Source organism: Drosophila kikkawai, chromosome 3R (genome assembly GCF_030179895.1).
Source record: "Drosophila kikkawai strain 14028-0561.14 chromosome 3R, DkikHiC1v2, whole genome shotgun sequence".
Classification (NCBI taxonomy): Eukaryota; Metazoa; Arthropoda; class Insecta; order Diptera; family Drosophilidae; genus Drosophila; species Drosophila kikkawai.
In genome coordinates, this window is record NC_091731.1 from 32,082,243 (window position 1) to 32,109,829 (window position 27,587).

Here is a 27,587-nt window from a genome sequence, read left to right on the forward strand (position 1 = left end):
GCTGGAAAAGAAATTGCATTTTTTATGGGATAAAAGGTAGCCTCTTCCTTGCTTTGCCTGCAGTGTACACCCAGCGGAATCTCTGAAAAATCAAATCAAAAAACACTACTCTTTCACGTTGTTTCCTATATATTTTAAGAGAAAACACACTTTTGGATTGTTAATCAAACATTTGCTTATTTATTTTAAATCCATTATTATCAAAGATCCTCATTTTTATTCGTAAATTTTGTTATTAACATGACTTGCAATCATTTTGAATATATGTATGTATGTTGTTATCGTCACTTATGGGTTTTTATAAAACTTTGCTGGATGATATTCAAAAATGGGATGTTTTAAAAACATTTGCATGATCAAACTTCATTCCGTTTCATTCTTTTTGTTTTATGTTTTGTGAAATGCATAAAAAATATACAAAAATTGCAGTTGTCTTGTATAATATTATAAAAAGTTCTCTGCTTTTTTTCCTCCTTTCTTTCCAATGTACCATTTTGATATGTGTAACAAACTACTTTGATTAAATATATGTATATATTTAATATTTTCCTTGCTCTCCGAATACTGTTTCGTTTTAATTCTCTTCCTATTATTGTTATATCTCTGTTTTTGGAGTTGTAATAATTTGTTACAGCACCAAGTTGAAATAATACAAATTAAATTACAGCATAACAAAATTTGTTCTATTAGTAAGATTAATATGTTTCGTTTGTAAACTATTTGCTCTTGTAAGTTGCTCAAAAAAATCAGGTAATGAAGCTTTGTTTGTTTTCGTTTTGTGTCGTGTATATATGTATGTATATTCCGTTTTAGTTGATATCTTAAGTGTGAATTGAGAAGTATATTTCAGATGCGGCGCAAAACAAGTTTTAAATAAACTCGAAAGAATCACTTAAAGTTCTTATATATCCCTTATCTCAGCATAACAATATTTAACATACTTACTCGTGCTATTTCTTACGAGCTGAATATTCAATAAGACTTTTAAGATTTAATATGTGCTGCGTATAAAGACCTTATAATAACAACATGAATAATGCCATATAGGCATTATGCATTTTGATATAATACGGTTTTTTGTATAAACCTGCTAAGACTGCGTGTGTGTTTCATGTGCCTATGTGAGAGTGTTGTGTGTTTATAAAGAGTATATATTGTTTATATCTATATGTTATACGCTCTTAAGTTCGATTCTCGTTAAAAAGAAACTTTCCTTTGAAAACTTCAGGTGTTTGCTTGTACTGTCCAGTAGAATTAGAATACAATTACAATAATTACACATATATTAGACCTAAGTGATGTCTGAGGGTCGTTGGCACTACGTTGGGTAATTAAAGAAATAAATACAAAACATAAAATCCATTTAAATGTATTTTATTAAAAATACAACATTAAAACACAGAAATTAATACGTAACGTCTACTACAAAAGTAAAAGTAAAAGTTACAATTTAAAAAGTTAAGAAATTATAAGGAGTTTATAGGAAAATTATATAGAAATTAATTTTAAACTTAAGGCTACCTGGTGACGACATAGGGGAAATAATAGCTATAGTTAAAAGGGCTAGACAATAATCTTCAAACAAGTTGTACGTTATATGCATCGTTTCTTTTTAGAACTATATATGGTTATCAGTCAATGAAGTCAATGTGGGATGAGTTATCAACACATCTCTATGCACATAGCGCCACGCTTCAACACTCTTTGTTCTGTTTGGCTCAGTGTATACTCACGCCCAACAGATGCAAGATCATGGCTGTTTGTCGACCTATTTCGATGAACAAAAACGTTATCCTAAAGACTTTATCTGGTATTGGCTTGGCTGATGACGATCCGCGCTTACTTATCAAACTATCGATAGACTGCCGAGTGAGAAGGGCTTCCCATTGATTGGCTGGCGAGCCACAGATCCCGCTAGAGATGGCCTGTGGCTTAGTACCGCTTCTATAAGCAGTTTGTTGACTCCTTGGCATCGTCAATGTTGGTTATGTTCTTGATCAGCAGCTGGGCTGATGGATACTTGTTGAGCTGCGCAAAACGCTCCATAACGCACGACGAGCTAAGACGCGCCTCGGCGTCGTGGTCCCAGCACTCCTCCATGGTGTCGCAGAACACATTTAGACCCTGTACAAATTCAACAAATATTATTAACAATAACTTTTCGTAGCTTGAGCTGACTCACCTGATGGGCTCGCCAGGCGGGGAGCAGCCGCGGGCGCAGCTTCTTCATCACCACGCTCTCCTGGACTTCGTCCAGCGTGGGTCGTTGGCCCAGCTCCGCCTCGAATGGAAGCTGGAACTCGCCCACAGGCCCAGCGATGTCACACCGCGACACCATCTCCCAGAGAACCAAGCCGCAGGCGTAGACATCTATGCGTAAAAACGCATCTCGATTGAAATTAATGGCACCCTCGAGCACCTCCGGCGCCATGTAGCGACGGGTGCCCACCTGGCCGTGAGTGTCGCCGCATGACTTGCCCGGCTGGAAGATCATAGCCAGTCCAAAGTCCGCTATGCAGGCTGTAAGATCGCCCTTGAGCAGCACATTCTTCGACTTAAAGTCCCGGTGGGCTATCGACGGCTTAAGACCTTCTGTTTTTGAACCCGGAATCTCCTCATGCAAATGGGCCAGTCCATTGGCCATGGACTCGGCAATGCGGCACAACTCCGGCCAGGTGATGGTGTGCGACTTGAGGTAGTCGCACAGCGATCCATTGTGCTGGTACGTGGATATCAGCCAGTATTCCGGCTTGTCCATGTGCTTCTCCACGCCCAGAAACTCGAGGATGTTGGGGTGTCGCATACGCGGTAGCTTATAGATGTCATTCTCCGCAGTCCACGACTCCTTCTCCTGCATGCGGAAGATCTTGACGGCAACATCCTGGCCATGCAGCTTGGCCTGCCACACATCACCGAACCGGCCGCTGGCCTTCTGCTCCAGCAGCTGAATGGGGCGATTGCACAGCAGTGGTGAGGCATTGGTGATCTCCGCCTCGTGCTGGAAATGGATAAAATCAAGGAAAGTAAAATAATGATCACAGTAATATAAATATATGGGATTTACTCACCGTGGGTATCTCATTAAAGTGCGCCTGCTTGCGGCGTCGGTACAGAAACAGGCCCATGCCCACCACGACCATGAGCACGCTGAAGATGGAGGTGCCAATGTAAATGTACATCAAATTGCTGTCATCCTGCGTCTTCTCTTTGGGCACTGCAAGGACACACACAAGGGAGCGAGAATATGGGAACATTAAAGAGGGCTTTAAACGCTAGCTTGCCACAGGTGAACAACATCTCGAGTGGCATCCAGGCACTACGCTGCTGGGGTGGCCATATAAAAGGCAAAACGAAAACCAAAAAACGAAAGTTCGCCCCCAATTTCGCATCTCTTTTTCTCCTCATTTTGTTTCGAGATAAAAGCAAGCTAGAGCCCCAAGAACAAAACAACAAAGCGCAAGGCACAAAAGACGCTGTGGCAGGCAGTAGCAAAGGGTTCGGAAGCTCCCGAAGTCAAAGGCAAAGGCAGCAACACCCCAAAAATAAAAACAAAGGTAGCAAAGTCTATTGACTAGAGAATACCTCGTGTTTTTATATGTTTAGAACACTAAAAAGGCTTTAACCATAAAAATAGGTTTTTTCACATTAATTTTTTATGAAAAGAACAACATTAACAATGGTTTTTAATGTACATTTAAAAAAACTTGATATGAAGAGCTCGAAATTTATATTCTAAAGGACTCGATGTTCGTATTAAAAATGTATTAAATTCTATATCACAAAGATATTTAAGAGATTTACTTATTAGTAGAGAAATAATAAACAAAATAAACGGAAACACTTCCTCTTACACCTATTCGAATATATCCAATATACCCCTGAACTCAACACTCGTTCCTAACTATAAAAATAAAAACGAACCAGTGAACGTGCACAGGAGGGCAGAAATTGCAACACATGCTGCTCCAAAAGGGGTTGCTGGGCCTGTAGATGCAAAAATAAAAAAAAGGAATATACAAAAAAAAAAAAATGGGGGAATGGGCGCCACTTCGCGTCGAGAGTTCGTTAACACGAAAAACGCTGCCTCGGATGGGCAGGAGAGGGATTTTATGGGCAAAGTAAGGCCTCCCCTTCGTGCAACTTGAAGATGCAATAAAAAACGAGTAACAAAAACAAACAAAACAAAAAATAAATAAATATGCAAACGGAAAAAATAACAAAATTGGGGTAAACACGACCAAGACAAATCCGCGCAGCAACGCTAGAGAGAAACCGAAACCAAATACGAGTCCCCAACCCAGAACTCACCTTGCGTGGTTGCCTCTGTTGTGGTTTTAATATATTTGTGGTCGGAATTGCAGCGCGATCCCTTGCAGCAGCAGAAGAAGATGTTCTCCTGTCGCGGCTCCCCGGTCACGCACTCCGTCTGATTGCACTCGTGCATGTATGTGAAGCAGCCCTTCATCTTGATTCGCATAGCGCCTAAAGGGGGGAAACGAGAATGCAATCAGTATTCCGTTAAAAATGCCCATTTGCCACTAGGCCCCTCACCCGTAGTCTCGTTGGTGCTCCAGAGCACATAGCAGCTGGGGAACTTGTCCTGCTCCACCTGGCAGTGCTCGATCCGCGTTTCACAGTCCTGGGATGTGTTGCACATCTTCTCGTCAAAGTGCTCGCAGGCGATGTTGTGGTGTCCCTCGGGTAGGATTGAACCTTGGATCCCAATAAGGCAGCAGGCTGAAAAATATATCAATATCATTAGCATTAAGTTCTATATTTAAAAATGTTAGAAGTGATTTGGTAACGCCTCGTCATAATCCCGATTAAAGGATCAAAGTTAATGGAATTATCGGTTAAAAGCATTCAAAGGAAGGGGCAAACATAAAGCCGAGTATATTTGGGGAATGGGGTCCCTCCTCTTTGTCGGAGAGCAGTACGAGGAGGACTCTTTGTGGGCGCTATCCTTTGTACACATATCGCATGCCCACAAGGAGGGGCGAGTTGGATCCTAAGCTGGGGACCCTCCTCTGCCATTGAAAGCCACCCCATCCGGGCACGGAATTAGCCCCACTGGCCACACACCAGCCTTTGAGTGGGCATGGCCCCAATGCACGGATATGCAATGCCTGCACAATGGGCCCAATCTCGTGCCAACGAGTTCATCTGGGTCAAGCCACATAATATATGGGCATTTCCATGGTGTCGCACGCGACATTCGTACGCATTCAAAGCAAAAAAAAGTATGGTACATTTTATTTTTATTTCTTTTAAAAATATTAACTTATAACTCTTGCCTAGGGCTATAATTGGTGTTAGTGTTGATTTTGAGTGTATGCTCAAATTTAAGAAATTTAAAAAAAAATTGAAGTGTTCGCACGCGACAAAAACAGACAGTTTTTATCATCATACTTTGCATGTAATTTTTTACTATTTAAGTAAATTAGAAGGGCATATATCCTTTTTATTTCGACTTTTTGCATTCTTCTTGTGATGTTAGTAAACAACAGTCAAAGCATAATGCCTCGGTTTGGATGTAATTACCTAAAGAAAACAGGCCCATTTTTATGATGTTTTTCATCAAAATAATGAAAAATCGTGTTTGCGCGAATATGCATTCGAATATTTCGAAATTTGTTTTAGAATATGATAAAACCCTTCAAATTTAATCAATTGACCTTTTCCTAATGTTACTATGTTGGAAAAAAACATTTTAGAGAAGTTTTAGTTTTTTGGCCGCGGTTGACATTTCTGTGGAAATGCCCATATGCTATGTATAATCCAGAAGCTCTGATTCAATGACAGTCAAAACACGAGTTTTTTAATTTAGAGGTCTACAACATTAATTAGCACAAACGAAATCTTTAGGCCAAATCTGACGGATAATAATAATATTAATTAAATTAATTATAATACATTAAAAAATATGTTGAAACCAAAAGAACTCAATTTAATTTGTACCTCAAAAAGTAAGCATTAATATTTCAACTTAGTTATTTACTGTTTATTCCCACTGTCCTTTGGGGGTAATCGGATCGCTGGCTCTGGTTTTATATGTGTGTTGGGGTTCGTAAGCGTGCATGCTTTATAGTAAAGTAGATACATAAGCAGGCACATTATGCACACAGAAAGGGATGGGTTTAAAGTGGCGCTTGTGGGGAAAAAAGGAAATAGCAGCAGGAACCGAAACAACAACAACAGCAACAGGGAAGAGAGCGCATTGCGCCATAGTAAGAGAGAGAGGGAGAGTGAGAAGGTAGCCAAGAGAGAGTGGGGGCTTCAAAGGAAGAGAGAGAAACCAGAATCTGCCATCCAACAACAAGTTTCTAATGCAGCTACATCCATTCAAAGAAATGCTCAGCGTACAAACACTAACACAAATGCATAGATACGGATTGAGCTAACAGGATATCCGATCAAGTAGATACCCTGTAGAGAAGCTATTGAGGTATTTACAGGCTTTGAAGTATGAATTGTCCTTAAAGTATATTCTTAAATACAAAATCTAACTTTGTATACGATTTCAATAACCTTAAACAAAAATATATGGTCGAAAAACCAGCAGATACATTAATCTAGTGTTGCGATGCCACAAAGCGTAGCATACCCGACGCCAAACCAATATACCCCTCTTTTATCTATTCCTGGAGCCATGTGATATTAATAAAGTAATAGTGGTGCTTATGAAATCACGCACGCGTCTAAAATATTTGTATACAGGAAAGATACCTGTATTTCAGAAATCCGATGGGGGATATAGTATAAAATGTTATTGACAACAGTGTCGCCCCGGCATTAAGGCGCCAATAAGGGTCACTTACACTCCCACGCTGCACACACACACTATACATACCCAGTAAAAGCTGCGCCGTTAGATAAAGCAGCAGATCGTATTTGTTGGCCATTGTTATGCGTTATCGCCACCCGCTAAACTTGTTTACAGCACTGCGTATTACGTATACGCGTTGATTGCTCAGATATAATTGCGGAGTAGTGAAGTGTATCACTATTTTTTATGTATTTTCTTCTTTTTGGCACTCAGTTCTGGTTGGGATTTGTTGTGTTCGCACTTCCCCTCTCCTTCTCGCTCACTCGATGCACTGCACTCTCTTTTCGTGTATACTATGTGTGTGGGTGCGAGTGTGTGGGTACGCAGCGAATTTGCTGGCCACACGCTGCTTGCATGCACATTTTTCACGGATATTCGAAACGTTTTCCGCTCGACTTGATATCTTTTCACCGGCGCGCACCTGGAAACACCTTGCACTGCACTTTGCTTGCTTTTACAGGTCTGCAGGCCTGCTTTTTGCGACTTTTTTAAGCGAGCACGTCTTTCGGTTTTTTGTCGAAGCGATAGCGATGGTTTCAGTTCGATAACAAGCCAGGGCTACGCCATCAAAGTAGGCAGTTGGTATTTTTAATATCTGGATTCCGAAACCGATAGTATTTGATGTTTTTGTATTTTTCGGGGATACTATAACAAAATATTTACCTTTTTAAAATTTTTATTTATTTTTTAATTAAAAGGCCTTTAGTTCATTCTTATAATAACAATAATTTTAATTAAATGAAAAGGAAAAAATGAAAGTTTGAAAATAAAACTATAATAGGATTCCATATACGACTGAATAATTTAATTAATTACTAAATATATCAGCGAGGAATAGATATACTTAGTCGATATTTTCAGCCTGAATAAATTAATTTTTTTAAGTGTATTCTATCCATCGATAGTACTGCCTGAGGCTGGGATTTAAGTGTTTCTAAGGTACGGTCTCACTAACAAACATTAACTGGAATTTTCTGAAGGTGAGTTTCTGTTGCTGCAGAAAAACAAGTAAATAATATAAAAACAAAGCTGAAATATCGACTTACAATCTTGAAATATAAGTTAACATCCTTATACATAACTTTTGCACTACAATATGTGTTTAAAATGAAGTTTTCAGTAGCCAAACTCCTTTTTTTCGCACCGCAAACATGGCGTCGTTTTACAGTTAATTGCGTCTCTTCTTTTTTACAGGTATCCAACTACAAATTTTCTTGACTATAAAAAATGACTGGACGCGGCAAGGGAGGCAAAGGATTGGGAAAGGGAGGCGCCAAGCGTCATCGCAAGGTGCTCCGTGATAACATCCAGGGCATCACCAAGCCCGCTATTCGCCGCTTGGCCCGTCGCGGCGGTGTGAAGCGTATCTCCGGCTTGATTTATGAGGAGACTCGCGGTGTGCTCAAGGTAAGTAATGACGAATGCAGCGAAAGGAGCCAGTTTTCAAAGCCAATGCTTCTTCGCAGGTCTTCCTTGAGAACGTTATCCGCGATGCTGTCACCTACACGGAGCACGCCAAGCGCAAGACCGTAACCGCCATGGATGTGGTCTATGCCCTCAAGCGCCAGGGACGCACCCTCTACGGCTTTGGCGGCTAAGGTGTTGGCCCTTTTTACTTACTTTGACATAAATATATCCCATAAAGCTAATTACTTGATCGAATTGAAATTTAACCAGTAATCAGTAACTAAAATCTTAATCAGACGCAGCATATTATGTATTCCACAAAGATAATCCCATAAATAAATAGAAAGAAAAATAGGCTCGCTTAGAGCACAAAAATGTGGTGTATTTCTAATGACAGGAAAACGGGAGAGGCATGCAATTTTTACTTATACAAAGCTCTTTTTTATAGCATCACATAGTTTTTATTATTATTTATTTTATTAATATCCTATCCTTTGTTTTCAGCCAAATAGTACCTATTTTAATAGTCACATATATTTCATCTCTAACCCTTTAGACGATAATTTAAACGTATTCCTTTATATTTATTCCATTCCACTATATTTTATTTTCTTGCAATTGCATTTAATTTGTAATCAATTTTGTTTCTAGAGCGTTTCCTTATTTTTTTTTTTTTACTCTTAAGCTGTGCAAAATTATTTTTCCTGGCTTACAGCATTTTCCGTCGGGACTGTTTCCTGCCTGGCAGTATGTAGGCGCGTACATAGAAGTTGCCGAATAGCACGAAGAATGAGATCTGCAATAACATTCCCGGATATATCACCGTTTGCGAAACATCGCAGTTGGGCCGCCTTAAGGTGTTGCTAAAGTATATGAACCCCAGAAGGAACTGAACTAACTGGACGATGGTGATGTACTTCTTCCACCACAGACTGGCCTGAACCTTCGTACTGACCGAGGACAGGTAATAGTAGGTGTACATGATAATGTGCACCGCCACATTTAGAAGGCACACGGGGAACATGACACCGCCATACCCGCTGAAAGTCATGTAAAAGTATCCAAACAGGGCTAAGTTGAAATGGTGAAATACGTGCAGAAATGTTATCTGCCTAAACTTCTTTCGCAACAAAAAGAAAATGGTCTCGGCCAGGTCCATGTACTTGTTGAAGTAATACGCATATGCGAGCACGCGCTCCCAGTTTTTGTGTTCGTGATCCAGGGGCAATCTGTGGACGCAACTTAGGTCGTAGGCCTTCAAAAATATTAGAAAGTAAAGGCCCTGCAGACAGGATCTTGTTATTTTTTGTATATGCATAGGATTATTTAAGCTTGATACTTACACATGCCAACATCAGACTGTTGTACAAGATTTGTACTAGATTGTAGACCTTGATTACGCCTCTCAGATCGAATGGCTCTCGGTTCTCCATGAACTTCCTTCCTGGCTTCAGCGCAATGAGCAGGTAAGCCGAGAGTATAATCAACGTGGACCAGGGACTGCCCATGAGTGGTAACTGAACGGGATCTCCTGAACTAGTCATGTTAAGAATTTCAATCATGGTGAAAGGATAGTCTTCGTTTAGTGAGCTCCTACACCCGCGTTTGCTAGTTCATTAGCGACTAAGCGCATTTTATGCAACCAACTGCTATTTAAGAATGCCTACAATGTGTACAGGTTTTACGTGTAATTGTAATTAAATTAAATGTTGTAGGGGTCAAGCAGTCTGCACGTTCTAAACCTGAATTTGCATTGGAAGTACAGTGTCATTCAAGCAGTGATCAGTGAACAGTTCAATATAATTCGGAAAATATATACAAATTAAACAGATTTCGTCTTAAATTTATGATGTCGATATCTTTAAGGACGAAGTGCATCGGGGTCTAGGTCCGAACCCCCGATACTGGCTCTACTTATCCATATGTAGAGCTTTAATAAGAATAATGTCTAGTACCTAGATCATACACAGATATTTTGTCAGAAGATGGGTAAAGCAAAGATTTTATTTGCAGCTAATTCGATGCAATCTGAATATATCATATATATATTTATATATGTATCTTGCCTTCCCCACGAATGTTTTTTTCTGGACTCTTTCCCACAGAATAAATGCAAAACATAATAATAACAATAAATACCCTCACGTAGAGCACACAAATATAGTAAATCTTTAATATTAGGCAATCGGGAATTCCCAAAATTTATGTTTTTGTACATTTTTATTTGGCACAGCTTGGCAGAAGGCGGTACGGCGACGTGCAAAGTGGAGGTCCTTGGGGGTACAACAACTGCAAATTTAGCCCTCCCTGTCCTGCCCCTATCCCCGTAGAATTGAGTTGTATAGGTGTTGCCGCTGCCTGCCGCTGCTGTGTGGTGATGGTGTGTGTGAGCGCTCCTACGAGCACGATTCCCGCTTCGGTTGCTGCATCGACAGAAAGGCGGAGCGCGGTGATAGGTTCTGATCCCTGCCACCTGCATCACCGTCGCCGCCACTATCCGCCTGTGGCAATGACACACTACCTTCGGAGTGCTTGCGTCGCGTAAAGACCTGCACGGGAGTGAACTTTCCGGAACTAGTTTCAGAGCCACCGGGGCGTAACGTTGCATCCGTGGTTTCCGTGTCCGAGTTGTCGGAATTGTCCACAGTGGTATCGGTGGAGCAGAGCTCCTCGTAGTTGGACATATAGCTCTCCATGTGCATCTCGTTGACCTGTACTTGTAGCAACGACTCCTCTGTCTTGGTTTTATGCCGCTTTTTGGCCATCTTGACATTGGCGTTGGTCCTGCGCTCCAAACTGTTGACAAACTGTGCCACATGGCCATCACCACCGCCAGAGCCATAGGTACCACCCGCGCCACGCTTTTGAGCCAGAGCTTCCGCAAGTCCTGAGGGTTTCGGAATGCTCCGGCCGCAGTTATCCCCCACGTAACCGTTCTCATAGCCCCGCTTTACCATGTGCTGCTCCCTCTCGTAGGTATACTCGTAGTTTGTATCCCCGGGGCCGTCGTAACGCTTGCCAGAACTCACCATGGCACTGTCACCAATGTCCGTCTCAAACTGCACGGCAGGATTGAGCTTGAACTGGAGAAAGGCAAGGGGATTAAAGGGTGTATAGATTCGAAATCACTTGAAATGATGCCAAAAGGTGGGCAACTATTTTGACATAATTTTAAATCTGAAATATGCACTCACATCACGCTCGTTGGCAAACTCGTGATCCGACTTGGACTCGTGCTTCTTGGCTTTGCTATCCTTCGTGTTGGTCTCCACATACTTTATTTCGCTGCGCACCTTGCGCACCTGGAGCTGCTTGCGGTGTGTGCTCTGCTGCTGGTATTGCTGCTCCTCGAATGTCGACTCCTCCGTCTCCGATGGACTTTCTTCTGGCGGCTCCACATCCTCCACCTCGTGCAAGGTCCTTAACTGCTGATCCAAGGATGGATGTATGTGAGTTGGGGACTGATGTGCGTGCTGGTGATCCAAGGACGGACGCTGCATCTGCATGTGAGTGGGAGATTGCTGCTTGAGCTGATGATGCATTTGCTGTTGCAGCTGCTCATCCTTGCGCAGTGTGCCCATATCGCTGCGGGGTGAGACCTCCGGACTGGTGACAGCACTGTTCACCAGCCGGTTGAAGTGCGTCTGGCGGTAGCTCTGGGAACTGGGAAGGGAGAAAACTTAGATAACCCAGAGATCCGCTGGGAATTAACTTACTCCTTGACCACCTCTGGTGGGGTCTCAATGCGTACAAATTCGTTGGCCATATGCGAATGGCCTGCCGACTCCATACCCTTCTCGTGTACCACGTTGTGTGAATTTGTGTTCATTAGCTGGTAGCTGAGCTTCTTGTTCAGCATCTCCGCCTTCTTGCGCAGCGTCCGCTCGAAGGAAAGCTGCTCCTCCAGTGTCTTGATGTGACTCAGCAGCTGGGATACGGTCACCTTCTTGTTCTTGGGCAAACTCTGCAGCCCATTAACACAGCTAAGGTCGTACTCCGGCTCCTGTTTCTCCTCGGCGGGTTCACCGAGTTGATCACGGATGCTGCGGAGCAGGAACTTGCTGATGCCCTCATTGTTGCGTACATTGAACTCGGTGATGGCCGTGTTGAGTGCAAGGCAATCCAGGATCATATTGGCACCCACATCCGTAAGCCCGCAGCCCTCCATGTCGATTTCTGTAGGATTTAGGGGCAGTTAGAGGCAGGGATCTGGGACTATTGCTAATTAACTCGAATTAACTCTTTATCCAGGCATCCTCCTTGAGGACCTCGGCTATCATTTGGACACCATCATCGCCCAGCTCTGGATTATTGGCCAGCAAGATGGTGCGGAGTCCTCCAATGGTGTTTACGTCCACGCTGCGATACCGCAGCGACTTCTCCCAGCCCTCGCTGAAACGAGTGATCTTTTGCATCTGCGAAAGTGGATAAAAAATATTTTTAAAAAATCTAAAATTAAAGGGTAACCCACCCTCATCATATCAGCCACATGCTCAGCTCCCTTGGAGGTCAGGCCGCACTCGGAAAGGTCGAATGTCTCGATGCGATTTAGGTACTTGGCCGTGTTGCAGACCACCTCGCAGCCCCGGTCACCGATGTTGGACTTGGAAAAGCTCACCGTCTCCAGGCACTCATTGTCGGCCAGTGACTGTAAACGGTTGGAAAAGGATCTTTAGAGGATGCTCTCAACCGTTTATATAAATTCGTTCCACCTTGGCAATTGTTTCTATATAGCCATCCTGCAGCGGCAGCCCCTCCAGCTTAAGCACACTCAGATTTTTGTTGCTCGAAACGCAGTTGGCAATCGCCTGGATCAGGCTCCCAAAGATGAAACGCGTAAAGATTACAGGTCGCTGACGGAAGAGCCTGGCACGCTTCTCTGTGTCAATGGGGTCAATGTTGGCTGGCGAAATAATATTATAAAATTATAGATAAGAAGAAGGTAGAAGATACCTCCCACAGAGAACTCACATTGTGGATAGCTGCGACGCAGACGCACCACCAGCTGCTGCAGCACCAGGTCGTGGTGCAAAGCCTCGGTAAGGAGCAGCCAATCGCTGACGGCCAGCTTGTCACCGCATAGCTCCAGGTAGGTGGTGGTAGCATTTGACTTGGTGCGGATTTCCGGCACCGGTGCCAAGTTCTTGGCCCGGCACAGCTCCAGGTAACGGAAGTGAAACGACCGGCTCTTGCTCGATTTCTTCACCACCGGCGGCAGGGACACCAGCACGGTCTTCCTTGCCAGTTCATTGGTGTTGCCTTTCGGCTGCACCGTACGGGCCACTGACATTTTCGTTTAGATCTGTGGATCTTGTGGATCTGTGGTGAGTAGAAGTGATAATATTAAAAATAAAGATGATAAATATCCTTACCGAAAAAATAGGTTAGTAGTCTAATAAATGTTTTTTTATAATTGACTTAAAAATCAAGGTATTATTTCTACGAATTTTAGAAAAAAACATTTCTTTAAAGCTATTACTTTCAGAGAAATTAAAAACGAGACCAGAAGAACTAACCCCTATTATTATTATAATAAATGATTTTTTATAATTGGTTGCATTAAAAGAAAATTAAATTATTGTAATATAAAATAATAAAAATTTTACATTAAGGTATACAAATATTTAATACCCCAAATTTAGGCCATAATTAGCCAATCTTAAGGCCACCAATAACCTTTATATTTAAGTGCTTTCAAAAGCTTTATTAAGTATTTTACTTTAAGGTTATTATTCCAAACATTTAAACATTTTTTTTTTACTGTTCAGGGCATTCTTCATTTTGTGTAAATTTAAAAATATATTTCTCTAAAGGATTGTAACAAATGAAATCCATTCAGAACCACAACGTTACAACAACTGTACCAATAAGGTAAATATAAATTAATTTCTAAACCCAAAAAGAGTGGTAACTCTTTTGTATTATCAACCCTGCGTTTAACCTTCAAAAAATTGCATAAGCACTTCCGGTTTCCAGTGGCCAGTGGTGGCTTTTCCAGTATTCCGGGGGGCTCGATCCACCACAACGAGCTTGCAAATGGTAAACAAACAAAGAAAAGCTTGTGGCGCATACTAGTCACTCATTTATTTATTGTTTATTTGCCGGCGGAATTTACGCTTGGCCAATTACTCGCGTGCCTGCACTAAGTCTATCCCAGTCGCACCCGGTGTGCGCAGGGTTGCCATGGCTCTTAACCATTTCCAGGCAGAGCGCGCGCGCCGAAGTCTCGTTAGCTGGCTTTTTGGCCTGCAACTTCAGTCTTTTAGCGGCTGTCGAGAAAAACACTTCGGGTTTCGGTCTTGTGACTTCTCGACTTTGCAAGTTTCAGTTTCGAAAGTGCAAAAAAAAAAAAATACAAACGTTTCTTTTTCGTGAAATTCATTCACGAATTTAGGTAGAACTTAAAAAACGTTGCGCGTGTCTTGGGGCACGTTCCATCATTAAAGTGATCTCTGCGTATTTAGTTTCATTCTATGTTTGTTACCTCGATTTTTTAAGTATTTATTTAGAAGCCGAGTTCCGGTTCGTGCATTGCCCAATTTGGAAGCGTGCGACACGTTTATTTAATGCGGTTCCATTTCCATTTTCATTCGGTATTCTATATTGCGTACTCCAAATGTGTGTGCTCGTGCGGGGTTCTTGACTCATGCCTAATTACCAGTGACGTCGAAACCGAAGCAGAAGCAGAAGCCTTTCGAAAATGTGTCAGCCACGAAATTTCCCGGTAGTTCCCAGTTTCTCTCTGGCTAGTACTTAGTTGAGAAACACTCGAGTGTGACACCAGACCAAGTTGGCTTCCCCTAATTACTTGACACAGACTAAAGTGAGTGACGAAGGATAAAAAGCGGACAAGAAGATACCCCATCAAAAAAGGATACCCTTGCCAGGAACACCTATTTAATAGGGGGTAAGTCTGGAACCAGTTTGCACTACTATTTTGGCTTGTGGCAGGCTTTAAAAGGGGAAAGATACTTGGGAGGTTTCTTGTCGAGCGGGTCCTTAAGGGTGACTCTAAGGAAGCACTACACAAAAATATTATAGAGTCCTAAAAAGAAAAACTATAGCTGAGTTCAAGATAAAATAAAGTTGGGGGAATACTTTTAGAAGCACAATAAAAAATAATAATTGTTTGTATTATTTTCAATTAAAATTCTGCCTTATTTAATTGCATAGCTTCTCAACTTAATGTTTAATTATTTCTCTAAAATTCAGAGATCAAATTTACCATCTCTGCTGACCCCAACTAATAATAAACACCCTTTACTACTCATCTCGTAATGGGCTCGTAAATTTGTATATTTACTTAATATATTTTTGCAATGACTTAACAGTGTAATTCGCACCTAGTTACCCTAGATATTTCGTTCTGTGCATGGAAGCCTGAAGTTTAGCCTCAAATGAATTTCTTTGCAACACCACGACTAAGGTCAAAGTTTAGCTCAAGGACTTCTAGCCCCAGCACTTCCAACAATGAATTGTTTAATTGCCTAAAATGTAGAAATACTTGCAAGGTAGATTTAAAATAGAAAAATGCGAAAATACTGGCAAGAAAATCGAGACAGAAAAGGAGCCGGAGTGTAACGGACAAATTGCCAACGACACCACACCAGACCAGCAGCAGCAGCAGCTCCATTTGAGCCAAGATCCAGAGCTGGCTCGGCTGGCAAAGTGAGACGGATGCGGGCGTCGCTTGAACCCGGGTCCACGTCCACGGGTTGTGAGTTGTGAGTCAAAAACCCAGCTACCGCAACGGAGCCAGGTCTCCGCTTTACTAGTACACAGAGAAAAATAAGGTCATTAAATATGGGGAGATTTGAATTATTTTATTTTGGAGTGATTATTAAATTAATAAAATGTAAATAAGGACACAGAAGAATGTCATAGGAACATAAGTATTAAAAAATAATTTTAATACCCTTTTTCGTATCAAAAATATATATGGAAAATTGTAGAAATTATCTACCTATATTCCTATCCCTATATTATTATTGCTTTAGTCAAAAGAATTCTTTTACAAAACATATTAAAAGTTACACCAATTTAAATCAAATTAAATAATATATTTAAACCATATTAAAATATTAATTCCAGTTAGTAACTCTTTCCTATAATTATTACCAATTGTTTATATAGTTATTAACTTGATTACTATTTTTCTGTGTGTACTCTTTTGTCTGCCTGGCAGCCAGCAAACAATTGTTGGCTGCTGGCGTTGAACTTGACTGTTGACTGTCGACTACATATATCGGAATCGATGGGCATGACAAAAGGGCCCTAATACGGGGGAGGAAGTGTTCAAATTGGAGTATATACTCCAAAAGCCAGGGGCCCCGCGGCTCAGCTCGGGGTTCAGGCCAGAAAGCTGATTGTTTGGCCCGCGGGGCCGGAAACTGGAGGCAACATTGGTCACAACACGATCCGCTGCAATCTCAATCTGCATCGCAATCGTTGCTCATTGCACTCGAAAAAAAAAGACTTTAAATGTGCCTAAATGCTTAAATTCAAGTAAAATTGTAATTAATAAGAAGAAACATTGAAAACACAAGCTTTTTATAATTTCTTGAGATTTTCTATAAAAGCAAGATCTAAGCTTATTTTCCAAGCTTTATAATTGTTTATAAATTTGTTTCCCCAAGTGTACATATGTGCCTGCCACTCTCAGCCGGGCTTAACATATTTAATATAATTAAGTGAACCCCAAGCCTGGCTTGGAAAGTCATGAACCGCCGATTATGGTGGCTGGTGAGGTGTAGACGGGGTGGTATCCGAGGAGAAAGAGAGCCCGGGAAACATTGTCGCAGTGGCAAACAAATCAAAATCCAAATTGTTTATTGGGATTTTCATTTCTGTGCAGCGATTATCTTGGTGAGCCGCCTGTTTATTTCTGCGGTTACCCACAAGGCGGTGGCTAAGAGATGGCCCCAGACGACACACAGTGGACGACACTTTACGGTCAGGATTTCACTTTTGGCCAGGTCAGAACCTGCCAAGCGTGAACCTGAACCTGCAACCGGAGACGTGGTCGGGAGTCATTAGCACTGAATTCGCTTGGATTCAGAAACATGTATCTCCAGGTCGGAGATACATATGCGTGGTAAATGTATCTGTATCTGAGCTGCGGAAAGGCGCCGACGCCACCGCGCCGTCATGGTGACTGGGCCAAGTGTTTTATTTGACTTTTCGGCGACTCTGCAGTTGCTTCTGCTACTTTCCACTTACGTAAAAATCCAGGGGAAATGCTAGATCTCAGATCGCAGACTTTGACTTTGCCGATCTTGCAGAGAAGGCGTAACTTATTAATTTGCCTTAATTCAGTGGGTTTTCGCTGTGTGGAAAATTGGCAGGCACTGCCTAGTGTGGGTGGAACTGCGCGTATCTCCCACTAATGGAGTTAATTAAAACTAAATGTGATTTTGAATGGGCCAATTTGTGGGGAAGTGATAGCTCCGCCTCGGATATTAGGTAAATTTAAAGAAAATGCTTGAATTACTTTGGATTTCCGGTATGGTATTTTCTTAAGGGGCGAAAATGAAAAGTAAAGCTAAAAGTTTAGGGTTATTTCTAAAGAAGTGTTTTTAATGATTAAGTGTTTTTATTTTTTATTTCCTTTTGTCTTAATATATAAAACATAAAATTTCTTAGCTTTTCTAGTTATTATTTATTTTTATTACAAACCAAATCTCTTTAGAATTGCATTCCATTCCATTCCGATGGATTTCCCCTACATTTAAAACCGAAAATAATCGACAGCTTTGATAACCCCGATTCGGGAGGCAGTGCAGCATGAAATTGCCTGGCCAGCGGAGCATCCACAACCCCCATCCTCCATATAGCAAACATCGCCCAACTGACCAAACAACCCAATTGCTCCGCTGTCCACGGATGCATGGATAATTATCCATGGATTCAGTGAGAAGCCATCGCCCAAGAGTAGAAGATGCCTTTATTACACTGGGCAAAAAACAAGCCATACAATTGAAGTAAAATTCCTTTGTTTTTTGTTACTAAGAGCAACATTAAAATAATTTCTTTAAGATTTTCGATTCTAGGAAAAGTTACCTAAAATATTTTTACCCTTAAAAACCAAGGAAAACATTTTGGCATAAGAAATAAACATTTTAACAACAAAGTAACTCACTTTCGTAAATAATATTTTAAAAACTTAGCCTTAGATTATTTTTTTAGGTGCACTAACCATACATAGTTGCATGAGGCGCGTGTTGAAAGCGAAATCAGGCGCGGATTGTGATTACTTTTGAATCACTTAACCGTGATCAGCTCAGAGGCTACTCTCTAACGACCTTGTCTGTGCCTGCCTGCCTGCTGCCAGATTTTCCCGGCGAGATAAAGTTGATAAAGATGATTGTCCCCTGCGGGCTTGTTGCAACCTGCTGCCAGGGCAGAGCCCCGGTAATGAGCCATCATCCCACAGCTACTTGAAATCGAAAGAAAATTAAGATTACGATTACAACGATTGCGGTGGCAATCAAGAAATAGCCAGGTAATTGCGAAATCAATGAACCGCACTAGGAATGAAGCTATATGTATATCTCGTTTGGAGATTGCTCCGATTGCAAATGAGCCAAACCGAGAGTTGAACCTCCGAAACAATGGCAATGAATGGCTCTGGCATTAATAATGCATAACATATATGGTCTGTACTCGTATGCAAGTATCTGCATCTGACAGATGCACTCATCGCGCTACAAATGCATTTTTCACACGCACCCTCTGAGAAAAGATAAGGTTTTTCCGAAAGTGAAGCAACATCATTACATTTTTTGACGACTTTTTTTGTAGTTTTCCTTTGGAGTTTGGTTTAAGTTTTTGAAATTTTAAGGGGGATTTTGCCTTTCAATAATATATATAAATATATTTAGTTTTAAGGTTTAAATGCTAAAAATAATATTGCAATCTTTATTCTTTCAAGGTATTAAAGATATAGATTAAAAGACGTGAACATTGAATTTTCTTAAATATTTTTTTAAATAGTAAAAAAGCTCTAAACATTTCTCAAAGTACTTTTTTTTACAGGCAACTCTTAAAATCCCAAAAGTTATTATTATAACTTACATTCCCCTAGAACTCTTTAAGATACCTAAAGATATCTATTTGCCCTTTTCTTAGCTTTAAAAAAAGTATCATAACTTTCAATTTTCACTTTATTTGCCCAAGAACTTATCTGCAATTTGTTTGCAATTCGCCATGAGACAAATCTGGCACATGAACAACCCGAAGTAGCAATAATTGCCGGGCAGTTTAGAAAACGTTACGGTCGTTAAGCCACGAAAGAAATACAACCGAAAAAAAAAAATATAAGAAAACCTAAAACTAAAGCAGCCGGCAACCGCGAAACCCATAAAATTTCTTTAGCGGAATTCCAGGCTGGCGCTGAGCCAGCATTAAAGTAAACTGCAAAACTGAAAACCGAGGCAAAGCCAATATAAACAGTGGACGCTTAATTAATTTGCGCATAAAACTTTCGCAAAGATCTGAATGCCTGCTGCTGCTGTCCGCTTCTCACGCAGAACTCGCGGACAGCGGACAGAGAACTCGCGGACAGCGGACAAGTGCAGCAGTCGGTTTGCGAGTCCAGTTCCATTGAGGTTTCCTAATGGACGACCTAATTGAGTTCTCTCGTCTGTCAGAATGTGGCAAGAGCAGACGCAGACCGAAACCAGAACTCCACCTGTGGAGTTTTCATTTTAGAAGAGGTACACCGAGAGAAATTATGAGCTTAACATCAAGAGGAAATATGCTAATACAATGCCAGTTTATTTATGTTTTTTAAAAATATTCTACCTATGCAGTTTTTTAAATGTAAATATGTTATTTTTCAAATATTTATAATATATTCTGTATTTAAATAAGAAATAATACCAAATATAACCATAATTTCGTTCTCTGTAAAAACTTCTCGAGCGAAACTGTTTGGGGGTACAAAGATCACGGCCCGTAAAACGTGCGACAACACACACACGAAGAAAATGGGTTAACACTTTTCTCTGTCGTAACACTCTGCCTATTTTCTAGGTGGCCCTGTACCAGACAACGCGACGAGTCTACCTGTCATGTGGATTTTGGGCAGACATTAACCCAAAGGTGCTCAGAACAAGCTAAGCCAACCCAAAACAACCTCCTCTCCTCACAACACAATGTACAACGAAGCACAGACGACGTCGTCGCTGGACTACAAGAAGGTGCGCTTAAAAGGACACCCAACGCATCTTAAATCCCCTAGAGATATAAGCCGCATCCACAATCCCACATCCTTCTCTATATACCTGCAAGTCATCATAATACTCACCGCACTAATCAGTTTGGTTGCCTCAAATCGCCCGCCGCGATTCGCAATCGACGGGCAGTCAGAGATTGTACTGCGTTTGAAGGAGAGTCCTGAAACGAAAGTGGGTGAGTTTCGATTAAATAAAATAGTAAATAACCTAATAATAATATTTATTAAACCAAATTTAAATATAAAAATTCAGTAACAAAAAAATAGTTAATGCTGTATCAGACCTGATTTTATCTCTACGATGTGCCAAATGAGTTACTGCCCAAAAACGTTGATGACACATTTTAAGTGGACTGCTTAGTTATGTTTATTACTGTTCTTATCGATTTTAAGATACACTTAATTCCGTGTTTATATCAATTGCTTTCATATATTTTATAAATATTTTAACAACAAAGAAGATTAACGAAAATCCAAGACGATGAGTCATAGGTTTGATAATGGGTTTTATTATAATTTAATATTATTTATATCTTTTCTACAGGAACCCTTATATACACCCTAAAGGGCTTCGACCCAGACAACGATCCCTTGACCTTTGGCAAGCGTAACTCGCACGACAGCGAGATAATTCGTATAGAGAACACCGGCGGTAATGAGGCCAAGGTCTTTTTGGCCAAGGAGCTGGACCGCGAGCTGCAGGACGAGTATGCCATTGTGCTGACCCTCACGGACAGCCAATACAGCGACCCCAACTATGTGACGCAGAGCTTCCTGCTCCTGGTGGAGGACATTAACGACAATGTGCCCACTTTTCTGCCCTACCAGAATGCCATAGAAATACCCGAGGGCAGTGCTCCGGGCGTGGTCAGCACTTTAGAGGCCACAGATGCGGACGAGGGAGCCTACGGCCAGGTTGTGTACTATCTGCAAGAGCTGGATGGCGACAACGATGTCTTCTCCATAACCACGCACCAGGGCAAGGGTATCCTGAAGCTGGAAAGGGAACTGGACTACGAGCGGAAGAGTCTGTATCAGCTGAGGGTTTTGGCCATTGATCGGGCAAATCAGGGGCCGGTTAACACGGGAACGGCAGCCATTCTTGTGAAGGTCAAGGATCTGGAGGATCAGCCTCCGGAGTTTGTGGAGGTGCAGGCTGTGGCAAGGATAGCCGAGGATGCCCCGGTGGGCACAAAGGTGCTACGAGTGCGGGCCATCGATGGGGATCGTGGAATCAACAATCCCATAGCTTATGCTCTGGAGGCCAATGATCTCTTCGATATTAATCCGCACACCGGGATAGTCCACACACTGACCAAACTGGATCGCGAGGAGCAGAGTGATCAGGTTAATGGTGCCCACATCCTAAGGATCACTGCCACTGAGCTGTCCAAGTCAAATACCCAACTCGCTCCCATGACAGTTCGCACTGAAGTTACGATCATTGTAAGTGACGTGAACGATGAGATTCCAACCTTCGGGGAGACCGTATATCGCTGTGAAGTCAATGAGAATGCCCAGACCAATACTCCTTTGAACTTTATAGATGAGGAAGTGCAGAATGTGGTGTTTGATCATGACGAGGGCAACAATGGCACCTTTCGTTTATTTCTGGATCCACCCAATGATCTGTTTGAGATTGTGCCTGAACTGGCGGTTAACGAGGCCAACTTTATGTTGAGGGTAAAAAACTCCAAGTCCTTGGACTTTGAGCAGTTTACAGAGGTCAACTTTACGATATTCGCCAGAGAGATCGATGAGCCCAGTCGTTGGAGGTGGGTTTTACTAGGGGTTTTTCTTTGAAGAAAATTATACTTAATATCTTTTTCAGTTCCGCTCATGTTCAAATATTTATTCGCGATCAGAATGACAACTTCCCAGAGTTTAGTCAGGCAATATACAATGCCAGTGTCTTGGAGAACAGCGATCAGGGCACGATCATCACCCAGGTGCAGGCAGTGGATGTGGATTCAGGGGATTATGGCACCATGGGCATACGTTATACGAATCTTAGAGGAGGCATTGCCCACTTGTAAGTCTCTCTTTTTTAGCATTTCCATAGAGAAAATACCTTATACCCTTTTCGCTTCCCTTCCAGACTCCATCTCAACCCAATTACCGGGGTAATAACTATCAGACAGGCAGGAGGAGCTGCCTTTGATCGTGAGATTATTTCCCGACACTACCTCACCGTGGAGGCTATTGATAGCATCGGGCAGGGCAACCGGAATACTGCCCAGATAATCATAGACATCCAGGATGTCAATGACAATGCCCCCACCTTTCCTCAGCGACAATACGAAACTAAGCTCTTGGAGAACCAATCAGAGTTTGAGACTCCGTTACAGCTGGAGGCAAGGGATGCAGATCTCAATGGCACTGAGAACAGCCAGGTTACCTACGAAATAGTGGAGGGCATGTACCGCTCCAACTTTACCATAGATCCGCAGAGCGGTCTCCTGCGTCCTGTCCACCGTTTCGACTTTGAGGAGTTGGTGGAGCGAAGCAGTCGAAGGAGTGATCCAAAGGAGGGAGGATCTCCTAGCATTCGAGAGATCGATCTGCTGGTGCGAGCTCGGGATTCGGGGATTCCCATGCTCTCCACCGTGGTTCCTGTACTAATTTATATCCAGGATGTGAACGACAATGCACCGATTTTCCAGCGCAGCTTCTACGCAAAAACAGTGCCTGAGGATCTGCCAGGTGGAAGCTCAGTGCTCCAAGTCACGGCCATAGATCGCGATGGCTCATCGCCCAATAATGCGGTAGTCTATAGGATACAGACAGGAGCCAGTGATAAGTTCATCATTAACTCGGAAACGGGAGTTATTTCGGTGGCGCAGGGAGCAAATCTGGATCCGGATCTTACAGAGAGCAAGCGATCGTTGTACACCATGACAGTGGTGAGTAAAGTTAAGAGATTAGAGGACTCGCTCGAAAAACTAACAACTCTGTTCTTCTAGCTCGCTTTAGACGGCGGTTTGGGCAACTCCCAGCTGATGACCACTTGTACGGTGAACATCAGCATTCAGGATGTGAACAACAAGGCTCCAGTTCTGGGTGAAATGCCTGCTCTGAAGATTTTGGAGAACACGCCCGTGGGCACGCGGGTTTACCACATCCAAGCCACTGACTTGGACCAGAAGGCCATTTTGCGGTACAAACTTAACCCAGAGCATAGCGAGGGTCGCACCGAGGAGGGAGCACTCGTCAAAAGTGGCGAGTATGACTTTTTGGGAGCCTTTGAGGTGGACCCCATTGAAGGCTCTCTCAAGGTAGTTAAACTACTAGATCGGGAACGTGTGGAACACATCAAACTAGCCATCACCGTGGAGGATCTGGCAGCGGCCAAAGGCAGACAGCTAGCTGAAGGTGGGTTGCGTTATTGATGAAGACTAGAACTTTTTATAAATCCGTAATTTCCCAGGCTTTCTCAGCATCCAAGTGCTGGATGAGAACGACAACAACCCCAAGTTCCGGCAACCCTTCTACAAACAATCCATCACAGAGAACAGCATCAATGGAGCAATGATTGTGAATGTTCTGGCCTCGGATGTAGACAAAAACCGCACCATTACCTATGCTTTGGAGGGCAATCCCACATATAGATCTCTGATGCACTTGGATTCCCAGACAGGCGAGATTGTGGTGGCCAGCAAGATCGATCACGAGCAGCACCAGTGGCTGAACTTTAGTGTGAGGGCCACAGACTCGGGAATACCACCGCGATCCTCACTAGTGGATGTTTACGTAACCGTCCTGGATGAAAACGACAATAATCCGTATTTTGTGGGTGGCAGCAAGAACTATACGATCAGCGAGAATGCCGCTCCGGGAACCAGAGTCGCCACCTTACAGGCAGCGGACGCAGATTCCGGGGATTTTGGCAAGATCACTTTCCTGATGGATCGCATCAGTTCGCAGGGGAAGTTCACCATAGACGCAGACACGGGAGTGCTTACGGTGGCCGATCGTTTGGACAGGGAGTCCAAGGACTCGTACAACCTGGTAATCGAGGCCTGGGACAACTACCAGTTTGGGTTCCTGGCGGGGGAGAGTAGGAATGCCTTCAAGCAGATGTTGTAAGTGATTGCATTTTCTTTGTTTTATATTTTATTATTATTTAAAATTAACTTTCCTAGCATTTCCATTTTGGATGAGAATGACAATCCCCCAGAGGTAAGCCTGCCCAGGAGTTGTGTCCTTATCACAGAGTACCACGAGTTGCATGAGCGAGTGGCCAGCATAGCTGGCAAGGATGCCGATGATCCAGCCACTCCAAATGGAAGGCTGGACTTTGCCATCTCTCAAGGCAATAAAGAGGGTAATGATTTCAAGTATTTCTTTAAATTGAAAAGTTCTAAGCTGGAATGAATCTGTATATTTCTCAGGCCTATTTGAACTACGTCAGCTGGACCCTTGGAATGCCCAGATCTTTGCCAGCAAGAGCCTACGCAGTAGGTTTGGCAACTACAGCTTGACCATAACCACCAGGGACTTGGGTCTACCGGCCAATATAGTCCACAGCATTCTGGACATTTGTGTCTCGGACTTTAATGATCATGCTCCGGTTTTTGTGAGACCTTTGCATAACACCACTGTCCGGATTCCAGAGAATGCCACTGTGGGTACTTTGATATTACAGGCTTATGCCAGTGATGCGGATATGGGCCAGAATGCCTTGGTTAGATATCGCCTTAAACCCGATCCCTTGGGTAGCTACAAGATGTTCGAGGTGAACGGAAATACGGGAGAACTTTACCTGAGAGAGCCCCTGAACCGTGAGAGGCAGAAGATACATGAGGTAAAAAATTAGTTAACTAACAAGAAATTTAAATATAAATAAATAAAATTCCCTTCTAGATTCGCATTGAAGCCTATGACCAAGGACTGCCCACCTCCCTCAGCTCCGACTTGGATCTAACCATCTATGTGCGCAATGTCAACGATTATGAGCCGCAGTTTATAGTCAACGAGATAGCCGTGAACTTCACGGAGCACTCGGATCCTGGCTCTGAAAGGATCAAGCTGCCCGACACCGTGGACAAAGATCAGTTCGATCTGGACGATCCGAACGAATCGCCCAGCCAGGTGTGTTACTTCATAGTGAGTGGCAACGACGCTGGATACTTTCGTCTCGATTCGGAGACACATGTCCTGACCGTAGAACGGGAACTGGACCGCGAGGTGGTGGCCAATTTTACGCTGTACGTAAGGGCCACCGAGAGCTGTGGAAATGAATCCCTAACGGGTGGTGGAAAGCGACGCCGAATGGGCATTGAGATTAATAATAGGCTGGGAGGCTTCCTCCACAACAACTACGATCGCTTCAAGCACTCCCGGCAGCTAAGAGAGTTGTCCAGTAAAGAGGAGTACGACCAGGAGGAAGGAGATACAGATGGGGAGTTGGTGTCCTATGAAAACTACGAAGGCAGTCAGGAGGTAGGATCACCACCAACATTCCCACATCAGACGGAAGCAGACAGCACTATAGTAAAGGTCAAAGTGCGAGTTCTGGATATCAACGATAATCCACCACGCTTCCGCTCCAAAATTTTCACGGGTGGCATCACCACCAATGCGGATTTCGGTTTAAAATTCATGCGTGTGGAGGCCACGGATGCGGATGAGGGGCAGAATGGCAAGATAGGATACTACCAGGTGGGTGATATCCGACAGACTCTGTCCGAAGGACTGGAGAATGTCCGCAAAGCCCCCTTCCTGCTGGATCCGGAGACGGGCGAGGTCCAGTTGAACTTTGATCCGCAAAAGGGAATGAAAGGTTACTTTGACTTTATGGTTCTGGCCAACGACACTCTGGGCATGAGGGATGTGGCCCATGTGTTTATATACCTGCTGAGAGAGGACCAGAAGGTGCGCTTTGTCTTCCGCCTGCAGCCAGATGAGCTGCGAGCCCGGGTGGACACGTTTAGAGAGTGAGTTTACTGTAGAATCCTCTAATTCTAATTTATAATCCTCTTGAATTTGCTTTTCCAGCACTTTGGGCAACATCACGGAATCAATAGTCAACATCGATGAGATTAAGGTGCACGAGAACAAGGATGGTTCGGTGGACAAAACCAAGACGGATCTGTACATGCATCTAGTCGAGCGCGAGGATAACTCTATTTACGAGGTCTCCGAGGTGCTCAAGCTGATTGACTCGCACATTGAAAGTTTGGATGGTCTATTCAAGGACCTCAATGTGCTGGACACTCAGCCGGCGGAGGCCCAGCTCCTAACCGCCGGACCCGCCCGGGGTCCCCTATTTGTGTGGTTGGTTTTTACGAATCTGTTTCTGGCCACTCTTTTGATGGTAACGCTGGCTTTGTGCGCCTCCCAGCGGAATGGCTATCGTAGGCAGCTAAGAGCAGCCAAGGTCAACATATTCCGTGAGTATCTAAAGTTTATTTATTTGTTAAATATATATTATTTCAATTCTCACTCCTAACCAGGTGGTCATTCCTCAATGTCCTTGCAAAATACCCAAGAACCCGCCACTCGTGTGCCAAATACCAACAAGCATAGTGTCCAAGGATCAAACCCCATTTGGCTAAAGGGTTACGAGAATGAGTGGTTTAAAGCCGAAGAGGGCAGGTAAAGTCACTATGTGACTCTTAATAGATTAACAACTTAATAAGAATGTTAAATTCCCAGCACTGGCGGCCCTGACTCACTGGATGACAACTTCTTGGCGGTTGTGGCCACCCAGGATATGCACGAAACCCTCAAGGGCACTGCCAAGCTCTTTAACAACAGCAACGACCTAAACCGCCACTTTAATCTGTACAACCAAATCGACAAGCTCACAAATAATGCTCAGATCCTGGCCCGAAAATTGGAGACCACGGAGTTATAGCACAAAGAGTCCACATTATTTATTATAATTAGACTAGGCCTAGTTTAGGTTAAGAGTTCTTAAGAACCATGTGTAAATAAATCAAAGTGTATAAAGCTCAAAGTGAATATTTATATTTTGAATAGTAAATGGGGTTTGGGATACCAATATCTATCTATATCAAGACATTACTCCTGAAATGAAGGCTAGAACTCACCTGCTAATCAGGTCCTTGATTAGAAAATTGTGGATACACAGGCTTCTGTTCGGGAATGGCAATA

At 42.8% G+C, this 27,587-nt stretch overlaps 5 protein-coding genes across 6 annotated transcripts; 2 read left to right on the forward strand and 3 right to left on the reverse strand.

Annotated features, from left to right (window-relative positions):
- Positions 1-157: 157 nt before the first annotated feature.
- On the reverse strand, positions 158-7,366 carry put (activin A receptor type 2 punt). Its single transcript, XM_017171341.3, has 6 exons — positions 6,851-7,366; positions 4,552-4,737; positions 4,309-4,482; positions 3,069-3,214; positions 2,183-2,998; positions 158-2,124 (listed from the first exon to the last, which is right to left on the reverse strand). Exons 1-6 carry the CDS (start codon positions 6,900-6,902, stop codon positions 1,945-1,947), a joined length of 1,554 nt encoding a protein of 517 aa, XP_017026830.1. The 5' UTR covers positions 6,903-7,366; the 3' UTR covers positions 158-1,944.
- A 292-nt stretch (positions 7,367-7,658) lies between these two features.
- His4r (Histone H4 replacement) lies at positions 7,659-8,608 on the forward strand. The gene is made up of 3 exons (XM_017171351.2): positions 7,659-7,806; positions 8,021-8,233; positions 8,293-8,608. The coding sequence occupies exons 2-3, from the start codon at positions 8,054-8,056 to the stop codon at positions 8,422-8,424; spliced, it is 312 nt and encodes a 103-aa protein (XP_017026840.1). The 5' UTR covers positions 7,659-7,806; positions 8,021-8,053; the 3' UTR covers positions 8,425-8,608.
- Positions 8,609-8,708: 100 nt separating this feature from the next.
- LOC108077591 (very long chain fatty acid elongase F-like) lies at positions 8,709-9,944 on the reverse strand. Its single transcript, XM_017170985.3, has 2 exons — positions 9,577-9,944; positions 8,709-9,515 (listed from the first exon to the last, which is right to left on the reverse strand). Exons 1-2 carry the CDS (start codon positions 9,793-9,795, stop codon positions 8,943-8,945), a joined length of 792 nt encoding a protein of 263 aa, XP_017026474.1. The 5' UTR covers positions 9,796-9,944; the 3' UTR covers positions 8,709-8,942.
- A 415-nt stretch (positions 9,945-10,359) lies between these two features.
- On the reverse strand, positions 10,360-27,576 carry LOC108077773 (protein Cep78 homolog). Of its 2 annotated transcripts, XM_017171267.3 has the most exons (9): positions 27,524-27,576; positions 20,541-20,629; positions 13,205-13,552; positions 12,946-13,136; positions 12,705-12,881; positions 12,474-12,648; positions 11,950-12,409; positions 11,428-11,896; positions 10,360-11,316 (listed from the first exon to the last, which is right to left on the reverse strand). In XM_017171267.3, exons 3-9 carry the CDS (start codon positions 13,521-13,523, stop codon positions 10,630-10,632), a joined length of 2,478 nt encoding a protein of 825 aa, XP_017026756.1. In that variant the 5' UTR covers positions 13,524-13,552; positions 20,541-20,629; positions 27,524-27,576; the 3' UTR covers positions 10,360-10,629. The 2 variants fall into 2 exon arrangements, with proteins under 2 accessions (XP_017026756.1, XP_017026757.1); XM_017171268.3 differs by lacking the exons at positions 20,541-20,629; positions 27,524-27,576 and adding an exon at positions 13,606-13,626.
- On the forward strand, positions 20,389-27,333 carry Cad88C (cadherin 88C). Its single transcript, XM_017170986.2, has 12 exons — positions 20,389-20,644; positions 21,013-22,243; positions 22,300-22,500; positions 22,567-23,371; positions 23,432-23,840; positions 23,896-24,550; positions 24,611-24,792; positions 24,860-25,272; positions 25,332-26,404; positions 26,466-26,860; positions 26,924-27,065; positions 27,126-27,333. The coding sequence occupies exons 1-12, from the start codon at positions 20,389-20,391 to the stop codon at positions 27,325-27,327; spliced, it is 5,964 nt and encodes a 1,987-aa protein (XP_017026475.2). The 3' UTR covers positions 27,328-27,333.
- Positions 27,577-27,587: the final 11 nt, after the last annotated feature.

Bases quoted from the DNA above. Each gene is read 5' to 3' on its own strand.
- LOC108077591 (XM_017170985.3), bottom strand. From the start codon at position 9,795: ATGATTGAAATTCTTAACATGACTAGTTCAGGAGATCCCGTTCAGTTA. The intron at 9,516-9,576 runs GTAAGTATCAAG...TCCTGTCTGCAG, and splicing joins ACAGTCTGATGTTGGCATGT to GGCCTTTACTTTCTAATATT.
- put (XM_017171341.3), bottom strand. From the start codon at position 6,902: ATGGCCAACAAATACGATCTGCTGCTTTATCTAACGGCGCAGCTTTTA. The intron at 3,215-4,308 runs GTGAGTTCTGGG...GTGTCCTTGCAG, and splicing joins AACAGAGGCAACCACGCAAG to TGCCCAAAGAGAAGACGCAG. The intron at 2,125-2,182 runs GTGAGTCAGCTC...GAATTTGTACAG, and splicing joins CCGCCTGGCGAGCCCATCAG to GGTCTAAATGTGTTCTGCGA.
- LOC108077773 (XM_017171267.3), bottom strand. From the start codon at position 13,523: ATGTCAGTGGCCCGTACGGTGCAGCCGAAAGGCAACACCAATGAACTG. The intron at 13,137-13,204 runs GTGAGTTCTCTG...TTATTTCGCCAG, and splicing joins GCGTCGCAGCTATCCACAAT to CCAACATTGACCCCATTGAC. The intron at 11,897-11,949 runs GTAAGTTAATTC...CTCCCTTCCCAG, and splicing joins CCACCAGAGGTGGTCAAGGA to TTCCCAGAGCTACCGCCAGA.
- His4r (XM_017171351.2), top strand. From the start codon at position 8,054: ATGACTGGACGCGGCAAGGGAGGCAAAGGATTGGGAAAGGGAGGCGCC. The intron at 8,234-8,292 runs GTAAGTAATGAC...GCTTCTTCGCAG, and splicing joins AGACTCGCGGTGTGCTCAAG to GTCTTCCTTGAGAACGTTAT.
- Cad88C (XM_017170986.2), top strand. From the start codon at position 20,389: ATGTACAACGAAGCACAGACGACGTCGTCGCTGGACTACAAGAAGGTG. The intron at 23,841-23,895 runs GTGGGTTGCGTT...GTAATTTCCCAG, and splicing joins AGGCAGACAGCTAGCTGAAG to GCTTTCTCAGCATCCAAGTG. The intron at 26,861-26,923 runs GTGAGTATCTAA...ACTCCTAACCAG, and splicing joins AGCCAAGGTCAACATATTCC to GTGGTCATTCCTCAATGTCC.